Source organism: Marmota marmota, unplaced genomic scaffold, assembly GCF_001458135.2.
Source record: "Marmota marmota marmota unplaced genomic scaffold, marMar, whole genome shotgun sequence".
Lineage (NCBI taxonomy): Eukaryota > Metazoa > Chordata > Mammalia > Rodentia > Sciuridae > Marmota > Marmota marmota.
In genome coordinates, this window is record NW_025999862.1 from 3,993,815 (window position 1) to 4,013,264 (window position 19,450).

General features: G+C 36.5%; 1 protein-coding gene across 6 annotated transcripts in view; it reads right to left on the reverse strand.

Annotated features, from left to right (window-relative positions):
* Window positions 1-8,492: 8,492 nt before the first annotated feature.
* Window positions 8,493-19,450, reverse strand: part of Ddx50 (DExD-box helicase 50) — a 35,023-nt gene continuing 24,065 nt past the window's right edge. For all 6 annotated transcript variants that reach the window (XM_048809795.1, XM_015500558.2, XM_015500559.2 and 3 more), the window contains 7 exons: window positions 18,980-19,141; window positions 18,415-18,534; window positions 17,581-17,654; window positions 17,203-17,362; window positions 13,671-13,805; window positions 11,766-11,810; window positions 8,493-8,998 (listed from right to left, as the gene is read on the reverse strand). In XM_048809795.1, the coding sequence (XP_048665752.1) occupies window positions 8,717-8,998; window positions 11,766-11,810; window positions 13,671-13,805; window positions 17,203-17,362; window positions 17,581-17,654; window positions 18,415-18,534; window positions 18,980-19,141 (978 nt within the window). In that variant the 3' untranslated portion in view covers window positions 8,493-8,716. The remainder of the gene's footprint in view (window positions 8,999-11,765; window positions 11,811-13,670; window positions 13,806-17,202; window positions 17,363-17,580; window positions 17,655-18,414; window positions 18,535-18,979; window positions 19,142-19,450) is intronic.

The window sequence follows — 19,450 nt, forward strand, 5'->3', positions numbered from 1 at the left end:
AAGGATCTTCACCTGTGTATTCGGGGGAATCTGTGCTGTTCACCTTGGGACGTCATTTTCGTCGCCTTTTAGAGATGACGGCCAAATTCGCTGAATAAGAACCATAATTAAGAAAGGCCTGAGCGCGGTTGCTCACGCCTGTAATCCCTGCAGCTTGGAAGGCTAAGGGAGAAGGACCGAGAGTTCAAAGCCACTCTCAGCAATTTAGCGAGGCCTTAAGCAACTCAGCGAGACCCATCACTAAATATTAAAAAGGGCTGGGGGTGTGGCTCAGTGGTTAAGCGCCCAATCCCTGGTACCAAAACAAACAAAAAAATCGGTCTGGTCATTCATACCTAACATCCCCTTTGGGATTCATGGTATCAGGCGCTAGCATTCACCAGCAGACAACACCCAGGCCTGGTCCTCTAGAGACAAGTGTCAGTTGTTTGAAAGAAACACAGAGACATCTCATCTAGCCTTGGAACCAGTAAAAGGGGCGCCAAAACCACTTAGCTCTCCATTTGAAACCAACAGGGGCTTCTGCATAATTTGAACACTATACTACTTAAAGCACTTAAGAGAAAGTGGCCCATTGAATGGTCACTGACAGTGGTGTAAGCTTTTTCCGAAGAACTATTCATTCTTCAAAGAATTGGGAGATTGGGGCAGGGTCTCAGCAGTAGCGCACTGGTATGTGTGAAGCACTGAGTTCGATTCTCAGCACCACATATAAGATATATATATATAGAGAGAGAGAGAGAGAATTGGGAGACTGATTCTCTTGGTAGTTTAAAATATATGTTAGAGGGCTGGAGTGTAGCTAAATGATAGAGTATTTGCCTAGGATGCTCCAGGCCCTGGGTTTAATTCCTAGTACCACCAAAAATAAAAAAAAAAAATGTGTTTGAATATCATCTGGCCTTAGAATCTGTCTTTGCTATTATTTGCTCTGTAATTTTGGACAATGAAGTCGAACACGATTTTCTTGGGCATGAAAAGGGAATAACAAAACCACTTCATAGCCAGGCTCCATAATCCAAGTACTTGGGAGGATGAAACAAGAAGGGATCACAACTTGGAGGCCAGCCTTTACTATTGAGAGACCCTGACATACAGATAGATACAGATAGATGAGATAAGATAGATTAGATAGATAGATAGATAGATAGATATGGATGTGACTCAGTGTTTAAGCACCCCTAGGTTCAATCCCCGGTACAAAAAAAAGTCTAGGAATGGACCTATTATAACTCACCTATCACATTCCTTAGTATTTACCAAAAGATTTTAAAATCAGCATGCTATAGTGATATACACATAGCGATGTTTATAGCAACACAGTATACAATAGGGAAGTTATGGAATCATCCTAGTGCCCATCAATATGTGAATGAATAAGTTCTACTCAGCCATAAAAGAGAATGAAATTATGTCATTTGTTGGTAAATGGATAGAAACTGAGAAAATCATACTAAGTGAAATAAGCTGCACACAGAAAGTCAAGGGTCAAATGTTTTTCCCTCACATGTGGAAGCTGTATAGAGAAATGAGGAACAAAAAGGGGCGTCTATGCTGGACATTGTGAACACCTGTAATCCTAGGGGCTTGGGAAGCTGAGGCAGGAGGATCCTGAGTTCAAAGCCAGCCTTGCAACTTAGTTGGACCTTGTCTCCAAATAAAATATAAAAGGGGCTGTGGATGTGGCTCAGTGATTGAGTGTCCCTGATTTCAATCCCTGGTACAAAAGAAAAAAAAAGTAGGTCGGAAGCTGTAGCTCAATGGGAAAGCGCTTGCCTAGCATGTGTGAGGTACTGGGTTCAACACTCAGCACCACATAAAAATAAAATAAAGGCATTCTGTCCATCTACGACTACAAAAGAAATTAAGGGGGCTGGGGCTGGGACTCAGCGGTAGCGCACTTGCCTAGCATGTGTGAGGCATTGGATTTGATTCTCAGCACCACATATAAATAAAATAAAGGTCTATCAAAAACTAAAAAAAAAAAAAAATTAAAAATAAAGAGCAGTAGTGTAGAGGCAAAGGGGAAGAATTAGGGAAAAAAGTTGACCAAATTATGCTATGTCCATGTATGAATATACCACAATGCATTCCAATTTTATATGTAATTACAATACACCAATTAAAAAATGAATAGGTAGAAGGAAGATCAATAGAATAGAGGAAAGAGATCAGGGAGAAGGAAGAGGACAGGGAAGGGGATAGTACTATGGATTGAAATAGAGAAAAATTGTTATATGCTTTTATGAATATATCAAAATGAAACCACTATGATATAAAACAATGCACAGAAAATGTGTAAAAAAAAAAAAAAAACCCATAAGTGGACTTTTGATTTCTTTTTAAATTTCTTTATTTTTATTTGGTGCTGAGAATCAAACCCAAGGCCTCACCCATGCTGGAAGGGCGCTCTACCACTAAGCCACAACCCCAGCCCCTACTTTTGATTTTTTTTAAAAAATTCATAGTTTGAGAAAATTAAATACAAAAATGAATGAAAAGCACAATAAAAAAAGAGCTTTTAAAACCCACAATTGATGGGCATAGTGGCACACTCCTGTGATCCCAGCAACTCAGGAGGAAGACTGAGACAAGAGGATCCCAAGTTTGAGGGCAGCCTCAAAAAATAAAAAGGACCTAGGATGTAGCTCAGAGGTAAAAATCCTCTGGGTTCAATCCCCAGTACCAAAATAAAACTCAACAAATGTTTAGAAAGACAATTCAAAATATTGCATTTATGACAGGTTAATACTTCAAGTTTTATTTTTTTAAAGAGAGAATTTTAATATTTATTTTTTAGTTTTTGGCGGACACAACATCTTTGTATGCGGTGCTGACCCGGGCCGCACGCATGCCAGGCGAGCGCACTACCGCTTGAGCCACATCCCCAGCCCTAAGTTTTATTTCTTTCATGAGATTAGTTTTTACTGCACTCGAAAGTTTTAAAAAGAAACATGTTTATATAAACTTGTATTTGATGTTTCAGTCTCAATTTTTTTACACATTTTAGGCAAATGTGCAGTGATGCTTGAACTCACAGTGTGATATCCTTATATTCATCTTTGTTACCTCAAAATTGTAAACAATGCCTGGCACATAAGAGCCTTGTCACTAAATGTTTATTGAACATTAAGATGGAAATGGGGAGTGGGCACAGAAAGACATTGGAAATAACCATATGCCCAGGCAGGAAAACGTTTCAGTCATTTTGGTATTGGGTGTGAGAGAAGGGAGAACAAGCATGTATGCAATTAACCAATTAAACAAGAAAATGTTTCATAGCTGGGATTTCAACATTGTACCAAAGAATTTGGAATATAAAAGTGAAGGTTGAGCCCCTGCCTCAAGGAACTTGGTGTGTGATTGAGAAACCACCAAACTTTTGTGATAACTGCTGTATTCAATACCGCTGTATACAGTAGTGGGACAGGTTTATTACCAACAGATGTTTGATAAGAAAGTAAGCCCTAGAGCAAATGGAAAACGTTGTTAAAACTTTTAACAACGTATGCAAGTTCCTTTGTAATGTATCTGCATGTAGGCACAAATCCAAAATTCCAACAGGAAATATGCAAAAGTCCTTTTTAATTCAAAGGTAGCCAGATGTTACATAAAGGAGACTAAATAGCAGCATAAAATTCAATTTTAAAAAGTTGAAGAAATGTGTCATCTATATTCAACAGGAAATGTGAAGTTCTCAAATGTCAATTCTACTAGGCCAGTTTCCTCTGATTTAGATGATATACTGTTTTTCGTAAAACAGTATACTTGTGGAAGAATTTCTATTTTAAAGATATGTGTACACACACACACACACACTGAATTCAAAAGACTCAATAAAAATGTTAAAAATACGAATCTCTAAGTGATGTGATTATGGGTGGTTTTTATTTTCTTCCATTTCTTCTCTATTTTTTTTTCAGATTTTCAACAATGGAAATGTATTACTAATAATAAAAAAAGGAGTAAGGATTAAAAAAAAAAAAAAAAAAAAAAACTACTGTTAAACACTACTGCCAAAACACAAAAGAAAAACAATGTGAGAGAAGGCTCTCAGACATTCATACCTATTTATGAATTCAGTACTCCAAATTCTAATGCTAAATAGAATGTGCTGTTTCGTTTACAAATTCAAAAATATGAGGATTGGAATAAACTGATTCAGGTTCAAATAGCTGTTAATTGAGCACACTAGAGTACACAGTACCAAACTGGAGACCAAAAGCTGAAGTCCATAAAGGTTCTGGGTACTAGAAAAAATACAGAGCAAAGTGGCTGAATACTGTTTGAAGTGGAGAATTTGATGACAAGTTTCCCCTACCTCCTCCTTCCTTCAAGAAGATATAGGAAGCTATTATTTAATCTTGTTAGAACCCCTACAAATGGGAAGGTAATTATAAGATGAACCCTTTATGTCCATCCACCTTGCTGGCATTTACCTACTTATTATCTTTTTCACTCTTTTCCCTGGAACCTTTTCAAAGGCTATCCATAAAAAGGCCTACAAAGCCCTCCAAGATATGATGCTCACCTCTACTTTCCTCATATTGAAGACCCCAACAATAAGAGCTACTTATACGCTGGGGATGTAGCTCTAATAGTGTTTGCCTAGCATGTGCAAGGCCTTGAGTTCAATCCCTGGTATTTCAAGAAAGAAAGAAAGAAAAAAAATACTTATAGTTCCCTCACACCTTTCAACCATGTTGTCTTATTAGCTATTCTGTGCTTTTGCCTAGATTCCCAGTTCCTTGTTTATTTTATCCCCCAATTTGTTCACGTTCAATCACCATACCTAAAAAGCTTTCTCTGAACCCCTTCTCCAGTTCCTGGCCTGGGAATCATTGCTCAGAGCTTGCATTTAGTCAATGCCATGGACCTAGGGTTCTTTATCCATCTACCTCACTAGATTCTGAGCTCCTCAGGAGAGAGACAGAACATTCCTTATTTACCCAAAACATATTGTCTGGGACATTGTAAGCACACAGGTAATCTGATTGAATGTACTAATACTCATGCAAATTAATAGGTCCAGCACTGCAAGTCCTCCCCTTCTTGGTTTAAATGAAATCTGGCTCTTCTGGAAAAATACACCCTCTGTAGCTTTGTCAAACAGATGTTATTCATTCCCTGACATTCCAAGTACTCTGGTTGGTAATCAGTGCTCATTTCTTCAAATCCATTTCCAAAGCATTACCCTTTACTTTGTGTAAAAGCTTTGTCTTTTTGAAGATACATGGTAATTTTACCACATCTCTTCCTCATTCAGGTAACTTACCAACCTCCATAATTTATTGCTAGTTTGCAACCTGTTTTAATCTTCCTCTCTCCTCAGTTCTGGCTTGTCTTCATCCTAGACTTCATTGTCCATGAAAACCATCTATATGATACCTGGCTTCACATTCCTTGAATGTGAAATGACTTTTTCCCACAACAGGCATACTACCATATCCTACACTTATTTTCTCCCCAATTGCTCCATCCCGCCCGCAACCCCCAACATGCTATAGTTGAACCCAGGGCACATTATGTTATCAACCCCATCTCCACTTCAGTCCCCAGGCAGTCTAGACTCCATGGGCTATTACTCCAATCACTTTACCAAAGTCCCTTCCCTCTCTCTCTCTCTCTCTCTCTCTCTCTCTCTCTCTCTCTATATATATATATATATATATATACCTTTTCATCCTTTCAGGTCTTTCACAGATTAAAACCCCAGTCTCCTTGGTCAACCAAGTATCTCCTATTTCTGTTTCTACAATCAGACTGCTGGGTGCTGCTACAGGAAATTGCTCTAATTGTAGCCACTATAAATTCAGTCCCTTTTTACCTTAACATCTGAAAACACATCCATGATATGGGCTAGGGTTGTTGGCTCAGTGGTAGAGCGCTTGCCTAGCATGTGAGAGGTCCTGGGTTCAATCCTCAGCACCACATAAATAAATAAAATATATATAAAAAAGAAAAAGGCTGAGAGGTGGGGGGAGTACAAAAGGACACAAAATCTCAGGAGAAAGGAAAACACATCCATGATAATATTTTTCTGCTGACCAAATGTTGAGATGTGTTTATTTCATCTAAGGCTAAAATCTCTAATTTTCTCAAAAACAAAAACAAAACTTTTTTTGCCAAATGGAATTGAACCTGTGGCCTCACACATGCTAGGCAAGTACTCTTATCACCAAGCTAGATTCTCCAGCCCTTAAAATCTCTATAATTTTGCCCTTGATTCTATCCCTTGCAATTCTTCTACCTCAGTCTTCAGTCACAAGGATCACAGTCCTGGGCCACTGCACACCCAGTCTTCTCCTAAATCTTCATAGTGTCCTCCCTTCCCGTCTTTTCATTAATGTTTCAACATACTCAGACATTCCCCAGTCCCATCACCACCACCACCCACACAAAATCCTCACCAAACCTCATGTCCTTTCTTCTACCTCCAACCTTTAAGTTATTCTTCCCAATCCACAGCTAAAATTTCTGAAAAAGATGTGCACGTTTATTGTCCCCACTTATTCCTCATTTCCTACTGAATTCTCTGCTAGCTGGCTTCTATTCTCAATACTTTATTAATAAGGCTGCTCCTAATGTCTCATTTCCTTTTTCTTAAGTCCAGTGGTCAGTTCAGATTCATCTCCTGATTTCCTTTGAAAGCCTCATACCCCTGAGCTTTCTGCCCTCTTATTACCATCTCTTCTCAATGGGCTCCCCTTTCTTCCATGTATTAAGTATGGTAATTTACCTCTGGGTTCCTTCCTCAGTCTTCATTCCTTATGATGCTTTCGCTGGATAATCTCATTTACCACTCTAACTACATTTTTCTTTTTAATTCTCAAATCTCTCCAAAACAAGTATCTCCTAAGCTTCAAACCTATAAACTAAATTTCCTACTGCTTTATTTCCTTTAACAAATCTTATCCTCAATATTAAAATATATCTAATCCTGAATTTACCATATTCCCACTTCTTCCCCATTAACTTTTCTTGTTCTTCCTATCTTAGTGAAATGTTGATTTCATTCTTATGCCTCTCATTTTCCAATCCAATCAATAACTGAGTCCTAACGATTCTACCTCCTAACACAGTGGTTAAAAACACTGGTGTTGAAGCTAGACTTATCTGGGTTCAAATTCTTGCTATACTACATGTTGTCTAGCAGTGGCAAGTAACTTTTGGGCAAGTAACAAGCTCTCATGTACCTCAGTTTCATCACTTAAAAATATTACGTCTCAGATGGGCTTGGTGGCATATGCCTGTAATCCCAGCTACTTGGGAGGCTGAGGCATTGCAAGGCCAGCCTCAGCAATTAATCTCAAAATAAAAAAGGGCCTGGGGATGTAGTTCAGTGGTAGAGTGCCCTTGGGTTCAACTCCTAGAGGGGGGGCAGGAGTTACCTATAATATGAGCATCTCTACCTTGGATTACTCCATGATCCTCTTTAGATTTCTTGGCCTTCAGTATGCCCCCTCTAATCCAGTATTATCAGTACAGCCACAGTCTTTCTGAAACATACATCTAATCATATTATCCCATACTATAAACCTTTAATGGTTCAAGAAAAAATTTGAACAATGCAGATAAGGTCTATAACAAATGGTCCCTGTTAAAAACTAAATCCTTTCTCTTATTTCTGTTCTCTGCCTAGCATTAATTGTAAGTCCTCAGCCTTACCCTCTAGGTTCCTACATATGCTGTTCTATCTGCAAACTCTCTTCCTTCTAAACTCTTCTTCCTACCATACACACACATATGGCTAGATCAACTGATACTTCTCCTTTTCTTGTTTTAGGAGCCTTCATGACTTCTAAAATTGGTCAGGTATACAATGAGGTCCTCAGCATTTCATATCTACACTTTTCTTACTTTTAATTAATCTCTATCATAAATGCTGATTGTCTATTAAGACAGTAAGTAGCCAGACACAGTGGGTGCATTCCTATAATCCCAGAAATTCAGAGGAAGCTGAAGCAGGAAGATTGCAAGTACAAAGTCAACTTCAGTAACTTAATGAGACCCTAAGCAACTTAGTGAGACTTTGTCTCAAATTTAAAAAATAAATAAATAAAAAGGTTTGGGGGGGTGTATCTTAGTGGTAAAACGACCCTAGATTCAATCCCCAGTATCAAAAAAGAGTGAGTTTCACGAGCATACTGATTATGCCTATTCAAGCTATATTCCCCAGTGAATAGCACAGCAATGGATAGTGGACAGTCAATAAACTATCTGTTGAATAAATTAAGTGTGCACTGCTCACATCTTTTGAATTAAATATATCTAGACCTCAAAAAAATATACCTAACTAACCACGTCATCAGTTTATACAGCCCTTTAATGCAGAAGGGATTTATTTCCTATCACATAATCTATGGAAGGAATGATCTGAATAAAAATACACCATATTTTGTAAAATATAAACCTTAAGAAAGGTTAATTTGACTGTGGAGACTTAGAAGAAATTTTAAAAAGATTACACTGAGAAAATTCTTAACACATAGTGAAAAGAGACAATAAAAGGAGGGTTTTTTTTATTCAAAGTTATAACTGGATAAGCAGATTTGTTTACAACCATTTTTGTGAAATACTTTTTAAAAAAATACGACCAACTTCTTTGCAAACAGCAGACACATACCTCAACTATGATGACCTAATTTTTGGTGGATAATGTACATGATTAGGCAGACATAGGCAAGCTCACACTGGTAGATTAACTATCAAATGCTCAGTCAAAACTCCGTTTGTGGCCCCCGCTTCTTGATCGATTTCTGTTCCCACTTCGTCTTCTACCATCTTGTCGACTTCCTGACCGACTTCCCTGTCGACTCGGTCTACCTGACCGGCCACCAGATCGACCACCTGATCGACCTGACCGGCCAGACCTGCCACTTGACCAGCCACTACTCCTTTGTCTGGAATTAGAAGATGTATTTCCATCATAATACTCTTCGATTTCAGGTAATTTGGCTGGCACTGAGAGTATCCAATCTGAATCATGCCACTCTGCCTGTTAGAAGAATTTACAGGATTAATAGAAATGCAAAATTGAAACCATAAGCAAGCAAAGAATACTTTTGCATGTCCTTTATCTGTTAGCCAAAGATCATCTATCACTTAAATCCAAAGTGTCTGGAACAAAAATGAAAACCAAAAAATAAGCAAAAAGAAAACATGTTCAGGGCTGGGATTGCGGCTCAGCGGTAGAGCGCTTGCCTAGCACAGGCGGGACCCGGGTTCGATCCTCAGTACCACATAAAAATAAAGGCATTGTGTTGTGTCCATCTACACCAAATAAATAAATATTTTAAAAAAAGAAAAAGAAAACACGTTCAATGACTAAAGTTACTAAGCTTTAGTTTCAGGAGAACTCTCTGACCCAGTTCAAGACTTTAAACTCATCAATTTACACGGTCTAAAGGAGACTGCTATCTGCTTTCTTAGGACAAAGAAATAGAGCATTAATAAGCATTCCATTATTTTGAAGAGGTATACTGACAAAAACAAGATATATTACAGCCGATAACAGGGATTAGAAATCTGTCAACAGTAACCAGGAACTAAAAAATATAGCTACTGAAAACAATTTACTAGAGTAATCAACTCAAGATACATGAATCAGTGGTATGGAGACAGTGCTCAGTAGTAGAATGCTTGCCCTGGGTTCAATCCTTAGTGTTCCCCTAAAAAAAAAAAAGGCAGCTCATAAGAGCAGTGCAATGTGTTATCTTGGTAATAACCATTGTTCATTATGAACACAAGTTGCCAAGGGAAGTCGATGTAAAATGCCCTGTTGATAAGAATGAGAAGAGAAAAACACCCACATAAATCATTGGTAGGTTTGGCAACATATGAGCACAGTCTTAAAAATGCACAAACCAGGGCTGGGGTTTTGGCTCAGCGGTAGAGCATTTGCCTCGCACGTGCAAGAGCCTGGGTTTGATCCTCAGCGTGACATAAAAATAAGTCAATAAAAATAAAAAATAAAGGTATTATGTCCAACTACAACTAAAAAATAAACATTACAAAAATGCACAAACCTTTTGGCCAACAGTCATATTAAAAAATTCATCTTAAAGAGATTAAACATGGCAATGCAGGAAGAATTACCTATATTAATATTCTGGGCAGTTTTATTTATAATAATAAATTGGAAATAGTCTAAATTTCAGAAAACAGAACACTGGTGATCAAAGTTGAGCCTCCATACCAGGGCATCATAAAAAATAAGCAACTGTAGCCAGGCATGGTGGCACATTCCTGTAATCCCAGTGACCTGGGAGGGCAAGACAGGAGGATCCCAAATTTGAGGACAGCCTCAGCAACTTAAAGAGACCCTGGCTCAAAATAAAAAAAGGCTGGGGTTATAGCTCTGTGGTAGAGTGCTTGCCTAGCATGTGTGAGGCACTGGGTTCTATCCTCAGCACCACATAGACATAAATAGAAAAGGTTCTGTGTCCATCTACAACTAAAAAAAAAAAAAAAAAGGTGGGTAGGGGGAGGCAAGGAATACAGCTCAGCGGTAAAGTGCCCCCTGGGTTCAATTCCCAATACCCACCCCCCAACAAAAAAAGAGTATCTAATTGATGTAGAATGTATCCATGATATAATGCTAATATTTAAAAAGACTTCAAAATTGCTGGGCACAGTGGCTCAGGCCTGTAATCTCAGGGGTTCAGGAGGCTGGATCAGGAGGATCATGAGTTCAAACCCGGCCTCAGCAACAGTGAGGCACTAAGCAACTCAGTGAGACCCTGTCTCTAAATAAAATACAAAATAGGGCTGGGGATGTGGCTCAGTGGTTGAGTGTCACTGAGTCAATCCCTGGTACCAAAAATTAAAAAAAGACTTCATAATTAATCCTATTATTGATCCAAAATATGTGACTATATAAATATACAAAGGTATATATAACAAATTTTTGGACTCTAGTGGACCTGTTTCTTCAACATATAAAATACAAGGAAATTTTTTGGAAAAAGAAAGGACATCCTACAAATTGAAAGAGAAATAGAAAACATCAAATTACAATATATAAACTTTATGGACTTTATTAATGAAAATTTTTCTGGAGTGCTGGTGGTGTAGCTCAGTTGAAGAACACTTGACTAGCATGTGTGAGGCCCTTGGATCAATCCCCAGCACCAGGAGGAAAAATGGGGGAGAAAATAGGGAAAATTTAAATACAAAATATTTAGGGATTATTGTTTCGGAAGATTTAAATATGATACTACAGGTATACTTTTTAAATATATGAAAATATTTATGGTTGAAATGATAGAATGCCTTAAAAGACACAGGGAAAGTGGATAGAAACAGAGATGAAACAAAACTAGCCATGAGCCGGGCACAGTGGTGAATGCCTAAAATCCCAGAGGCTTGGGAGGCTGAGGCAGGATGCAAAAAGGAAGGCGCTAAGCAACTCAGTGATATCCTATCTCAAAATAAAATACAAAAAAGGGCTGGGGGAAAAAAAATGGGCTGGGGATGTAGCTCAGTGGGCAAATGCCCCTGAGTTCAATCCCTGGTACCAAACAAACAAACAAAAAACCACACAAGCCATGAATAGCTGAAACTGATGACATGAACATGGGAATTCAGACAATTCTATCATTTTATTTGATTAAAATATTTATAATAAAAAATTTTTGATTATGAGACAGACTGGATATTTCATATTAAGGAATTCTTAACTGACTTAGGCATGATAATGATAGAGTAATTATGTTTTTCAAAACAATCTTTTAGAGAAGGAGATAAAAATTTTTTTTAAATACCTGTAATTTTTCTGACTCGGTTGTAGGAACATCAAAGCAAACACCCTAAAAGCAAGCAAAATAAAAATATTTTTATCTAGATGCATGAGTTAATTTTTACTAATAAACTAATATTTGCTGATAATCTTTGCTATAAAAAATATTAAGTGTATTCCAGAGTATCTGCTTAATGTATTTTCTAAATCAGAAAAGTAACTAAATACAATATCTAATAAGAATCTACTGGGGCTGGGGTTGTGGCTCAGCGGTAGAGCACTTTTCTAGCACATGCGAGGCCCTGGGTTCGATCCTCAGCACCACATAAAATAAATAAATAAAATAAAGATATTGTGTCCAACTGCAACTAAAAAATAAATATTAAAAAATAATATTTTTTAAAAAAGAATATACTAATAAGACTCTAGAATATTCTCTAGTATTATTTTTTCAATCACTATAATTTTATTCCATGTCCCTTATAAAATGATCCTTCTAATAAATTCTTTAAAAACGAATAAAATAAAGATAGATATATATATATATATAAAAGTTACCTCACTTAAAAAAAAAAACAAAAAACAATCTGGGTTCAATCCCCAGTACCAAAAAAGACAAAGAGAGAGGGAGGGAGAGAGGGAGGGGCAGGGAGTAGAGATATAACTCACATGGTAGAATGCTTGCCTAACATGCAGACAACTTTGGGTTGGATCCCCCGTATCTCAAAAATAAACATAATTTTTTAATTTCAAATAAAATAAAATTTAGAGCCAGAAAGCTTCTGTCAAAAAGGTAGAAATTTGGGCGGGGCTATAACTTAGTTGGTAAAATGCATGCCTTGCATGCAGAAAGCCCTGAATTCTAATCCCCAGAACCACAAAAACAAACAAAACAAAAAAGTGGTAGAATATTTATCATATAATGATACTAATGTAGCCAGAGATGTTTCCTCTTCAGTCCTGGTTGAAAGTTAATTTAATACTCAATAACTAGTTTGGTCTATGGATCTGCTTTACCTCTCCTCTATGTTTTTTTGTTAATGTTTGTATGTTTTCCCTATTTGCTTCAAATCTGTGTTGAGCAGAAATAACAGTAAACCTTTAAAAAGATGATTATTTCCAATAAACAATTTAGTTAATAAATTCTATGTTAGAATAAGCCTACCTACGTAGCAATCTGAGATAAATAAATATAACATCTTTTCTAAAAACCATTAGAAGAAATCACAGTCACTAAAATTATACTTTTACGAGCACAGTGGCACACACCTCTAATCCCAGCAACTCAGGAGGCTTGCAAGTTCAAGACTAGCCTTAGCAACTTAGCAAAACCCTATCACAAAATAAAAACTCAAAAGGACTGGGGAATGTATCAGTGTAAAGCACCCTGGGTTCAATTTCCAATACCAAAAAAAAAGATTACAGTTTTATATGCTATATAAATAAATGTTGAAATACTTATTTAATTCATACTATTAAAATTAACAACAAATAAATAGCAGGCTAATTATAACAGACAATATTGTGTGTTGTCTAAACTGTATAGCTATTTAACTGTTGCAATTATTTACTCTTAGAAAATAAACACACACAACTACACAATATTTATACCAAAACAGAAGCTTAGATAACTTGGGTTTTAGATAATCAAACCAGGGTTGGAAATGTGGCTTAGAGGTAGAGCATGCACAAGCCTCTTGGTTTGTTCCCCTTGGTTTGCACTGTGGGGGCGGGGCAGGGAACAGAAAGACAAACCACGCAGAATGACTTATAGCTCTAGAGAAATGAATTAATTATATAATTCCCCAAATTCACAACTGGAAACAAACCAACACTTAGAAAAACAGAATTATTCATCCCATTAGGCTATTGCTTATAAATACTTGTGGTCATTGATTAAAAATCTTTTGGATTATCTAGAAAAGCCTACCATATTTCCTTTTAGGAGGCACATTCTTGTAATTTGGGACACAGAATTACTACTCAGCTTTCTGTTAAGTTCTTTCCAAGCACAGGTGACATTCTGTATTTCTTCAGGGCTTTCCAGAGTCATTGTCACAAATCCCTTAAGGGAAAAAAAAAAAAAAAAAAACTCACATTATGTTTGGGAAAAAAATCAGTAGCAGCACAGGACAATGAAGTTCTATCTCTATAGACCTATATGACTTAACTGCATTTCTTATGAACCAACTGTATAACATGGCTGCTAAAAAATAACTTCTCTGAAACTAAATTAAAAGACTAATGTTTAGGGGCTGGGGCTGGGGCTCAGTGTTAGCACACTTGCCTGGCATGTGTGAGGCACTAGGTTCGATTCTCAGCACCACATATAAATACATAAATAAAATAAAGGTCTATCAACAAATAAAAAAAAAAAGACTAATGTTTATAGATCTTTGAAAGTATCATCTTTCTGTGTAGTGTTGTAAAGACTATATTTAATTCTTAGCATCATGCTTTATAAGAGAATTAAACAAAACGGCATCAGAGAATGATAAGGTAGTGAAGACGAAAGGAAACACTGAAAGAGTTTTTAAAAAGTTACCTTGGAGTGGAAGAACATAAAAAAAAGGAAAAAAATCTCTCTGAACTTTTGAAGTACTATACTAATTAAGTATACTACTAATTAAATAACCAAAAATTACTTGTTTTGTAAACCTTCACTGAACAGCAAAAGGACCATCATAAAGAAGATAAAGAAATGTAAAAGGAGAACAAGCTATTATAGAATGCATCAGGGTGATTGGGAAAGACCTCTCTGACTGGGGATGTGGCACAATGGTAGAAGCCTTGGGTTCAAACACTAGCACCACAAAAAAAAAAAAAAAAGACCTCTCTGATATGGTAATGAATGAAGTCAAGGAGGAAGCCATTATGAAGAGGTAGGTTAATGTTTTGAGTAAAATTAAATAGGTTAGCCAGGTGAAGTGGTACACATCTGTAATCCAAAAGACTCAGGAGGCTGAGAGACAGGAAGATGTCAAGTTTGAGGCCGGATTCAGCAAGTTAGTAAGACATTGTCTCAAAATAAAAAGGACCGGGTATGGTGGCACATGCCTGTAATCCCAGGAACTCCGGAGGCTGAGACAGGAGAATCATGAATTCAAAGCCAGCCCCAGCAAAGCAACTGAGTGAGATCCTGTCTCTAAATAAAAATACAAAATAGGGCTGAGGATGTGGCTCAGGGTCGAGTGCAGTATGGGGATACAGCCCAGAACTAGAGCACACCTGAGTTCACTCCTTAGTACTACAAACAAAACCAATATGGTTTAAATATTGTTTTAAAATATTATACATTTAAGTATTCAGTGAGTTATTGGGATAGAATATCTGCTTGATGCTAAAAGTATCACCCCACAGATTACTAATTAAGAGAGTAAAATATTCTTTGAAAATGGAAATATATGGCAGTTGCCAACAAACAAGCAACCAAACTAAGTATACTACTAAAGCAATATGACATATGCTTCTTGATATGATTCACTATGAAATATACAGTATTACATATAACATACTCTTGCCAAAAAACATTTAGCCTGAATATAAAAATCAAGCTTTGACATATGCAATGTGACTCTGGATAAAGGCAAAAATAAATTATGCAAGAAAAATTTTGGACAAATCCAGAAAGTGAGATCTTCTAACAGACAACTGACCTAACTCTTTACAAATTCAAAGTCATGAAAAATAAAAAAGACGGAAAATTGTTCTAGACTAAAAGATACTAAAAAGACACAACAACCAAATTATAACTTAAGAACCTTAACTAGAATACTGATTTTTCACACACACACACACACACACACACACATAAATGGAGAAACAATTGGACATATGGTTAACTTCCAACAAAATGACATTTGGCACAACTATTAATATCTGCCACAAGAAAACCATCAGATGCTCCATTTGCACTCATTTGTGCTACACCAAATGTCACAAGCAAATTTATCTGCCCTGCCCCATTTCTCCCTCCTCCCAGCTACAGGGATGGCTGCCCAGAATTACTCTGCCCTATCATTCTAATATCCTGACAACAGGCTATTATTGTCTTATAAAGGTTCCAGGACCAAATTCATGTGCACTCTGTCTTTCTCTACATCAGAGAGATTTTACTGATGAGTCTCTGCATACTGGGATTCTGCTCACTTATACCCAGATAAGTAATAAATCTTTAAACCACTTGCTACCAATGGCTCTTATGTGTTTTTTTGTTTGTTTGTTTTGGTACCAGGGATTGAACTCGGGGACACTCGACCACGGAGCCACATCCTCAGCTCTATTTTGTATTTTATTTAGAGACAGGATCTCACTGAGTTGCTTAGTGCCTTGCAGTTGCTGAGGATGGCTTTGAACTCGCAATTCTCAGCCTCCCCAGCCAAAACCATTGGGATTATTGATGTGATAAGTTTTGATATCTGACACCAACCTGGCAGTGGGCCATGTCAGTCAGTGTTATACACACAGACCCTTCCACAGAGAATCCCTACTTCATATTCTACTATGTTATGATGTCACCTGCACAGAATCTGTTTCTCACTTTGCATGATTTCATAGCAACAAAATGAAGTATAGATTCTGTTATACAAGTTTCAGTTTGCACAGTGCTGTGCAAAGTGAGGATTTCCTATATTTTACTCCACATACACATTTTTGAAATAAACAAATCTGCATATTTATTAGATATAGGATGATTAATGTAGAACTATAACATTTTTTTGGTGGTGCTGGGGATTGAACCCAGGGCTTTGTGCATGCAAGGCAAGCACTCTACCCAACTGAGCTTTATTCCCTAGCTCATTTTTGTAGGTGAGACTATGATATTGTGATTATGTAGACAAGAATCTTCATCATTAGAAGAAGCAAATACTTAGGAATAATGTCATAATGTTTCAACTTACTTCCAAATGGTTTAGCAAAAAAAAAAAAAGTATATTCAAAAACAAAGCAAATGTAACATAATATTGACAGTTGTTGAATCTAGGTCATTATTTATTGCAATATTCTTTCAATTTTTTTTTCTGTAGGCCTGAAAATCTGGAAGATGGCTGTCAAAAAAAATTTAGCAGAGCGTGGTAGTGCAAGCCTTTAATCCCAGTGGCTTGGGAGGCTGAGAAAGGAGGATCACAAGTTCAAAGCCAGCCTCAGCAAAAGCGAGGCACTAAGCAATTCATTGAGACCTTGTCTCTAAGTAAAATACAAAATAGGACTGGGGATGGGGGCTCATTGGTCGGGTGCCCCTGAGTTCAATCCCAGATACTGCCTCCATCACACCCCCCAAAAAATTTAGGGGTGGAGGAAAATGAGAAAGTCAATTTCTAATAGAGCAAAACAGTTTTCTCTGCACAGAAAGTGCAATTTATTGAAGGGAGTAAATGCAACACTCATTGATTATGCAGTTACTGCTATAGCTCAATTTCACCCTTTTCCCAACCAAATACAATTATTTCACAGACTTCTACCTTATCAGAGGTGATCAAAGACCGTGGTTCAAAGCTTGATGCACCAGAAATGTGGGCTAATGCTGCAGCCAATGCATCCACTGCTCCTTTCTCTTCTATCAGTCTCTGAGCTGATGGTCGGAAAAAATCAACAGCAGCAAAAGAAACAGAAGCCAGAGACCTACGGTTTAAAAATAGTAAATTTTCTTGGTCATGACAGGGAAAAAAGATGAGAGAATGAATGGGAAAAGAAAGAGTAACGTTTTCATATATTAATATAACTAAATATCTGCTGGTAAAACTGGTGATTAAAATTTTCTGATATTTGAACTAGAAGAGCTTAAAGATGAATAGCCTAATACAAAAGCAAAAATTATTCAGCAAGGTCAGAAAGCATACCTGATGGCATCCATGCTTTTAGATTTAACTAAATCCATTGTAGAAGGAACACCTACACGTTTAAAAGTAATTCCCTGAAAATGAAAGAATTACATTAAAGAAAAATGGAATGTTACAATTAATTCCTAAACTAATATAGTTTGTTGAATTTCCATTTCTTGGAAGATTTCCAAGTCTTAGTGGATAAAAAGATCTGCTTTTTCTAATAAATTATCTATTATAAATTTCAAAAAGTGAAAACAATTTTTTTGAATTGACCCTTAGTTACAATTATGGAATCTGACTTGCAAAACAAAGCTGATTCAAAAAAAAAAAGAACATTATTTAAATCAATCAACTTTTTTCCTTATTACTCCCATCTCACTTTACAAAGTTCATGAGATAGTATATAAAAATATTATAAAATAGGAGAAAATGTGAAATACTACAAAAAAATCTGGAACACAGAAATTGTACAATTTTTATAGACACTGGCTATTACATAATTATATTATGGCAAATATAATTTTAATTTTAAATTATTATACCAAAACAATGTCACAGTCACCCATTTATAATTCTGTAATGGTGTATGAAATCGCAACACACTTATTTCAATAACAAGGGAGAAATTCAAGAGAAAAATGAGAAAGGCAGCTCTTCTATCTTCACAATAAAAGCTGTATTAAAACAGTCTTGCAGCTAATATAAATTTAGCTCCCACATGCTTCACATCCAAATGCAGCTTAAACTGAGAAAAGTTAAGAAGATCTATTTGTGAGAACAAATATAAAAAGAGCCCTTTTCTAAGGCACCATTTAGATAATAAGCCTGAAATAATTCAACTTTACTTACTGCTTTTTGTTCCACATATCTTAGTTGACCTCTTTCTCTTGGTTGATAAAAACATATGCAAATTCCGGTCCGACCAGCTCTACCTGTGCGTCCAGAACGATGGATATAGGACTCAACATCCTGAAAATTAAAAAAGGAAAACACTTTTTAAAATTATGACAAGCTCCACAGTCATCCCAACATCCAAATAATGAAATAAAATAACAATAATTAAATTTTTATTTCAATCCTGTTGTGCTTTTCAACATGCCAAATAATTTATATGCTAGAATTTTGGGATACAGGGGATGGTTTTAAGCTTTCTAACCATCTCTTCCAGAGTTCTTAACATAAACTTTATATAATTCCTTTATATGATTTTGTTGATCCAAATTTCAAATTCAAAAAGTGAAGTTAATCACTGAAAAGGCCATCAGATTCGGATCAATTTAACACCATAGTAACAAAAAAACACCTGAAAGCAAGAATGATGGAAATATTTTTCATATTTCAAGCAATACTTGTAAATAAGATAGCAATTTATAAAACTGCTCTTGTTTTCCCCAGACCAAATCCCATTTCCTACCTGTGGAGGAGAACTTTGAATCACCAGGTCAACTTCAGGAATGTCCAAACCACGGGCAGCCACATTGGTTGCCACCAAAACTTTGAAACTACCTTCTCTGAAGCCTTTTAGTGTAATTTCTCTTTGTGACTGTGCAATGTCCCCATGCAAACACTGAGCATTCTATTGAAAAAAGAATCACAATTACATATACAGTTCATACTTGCAACTGATAGCACCCTAACATCATTCAGTCAATGCTCTTTTTATCTTTTAATTTCCTTTTCTCAATGACTGTAACAATGCATGCTGGTTTTTTTTTTTTTTTTTGAAAAATCAAACATTATAAAAATATTTAACTGAAACATAAAAGTGTCCCTAAGATCACCCTCTTAGAAATAATTTACTGCTACATGCCTGTAATTCCAGCAGCTCAAGAGGCTAAGCAGGAAGATCTCAAGTTCAAAACCAGCCTCAGAAACTTTGCGAGAC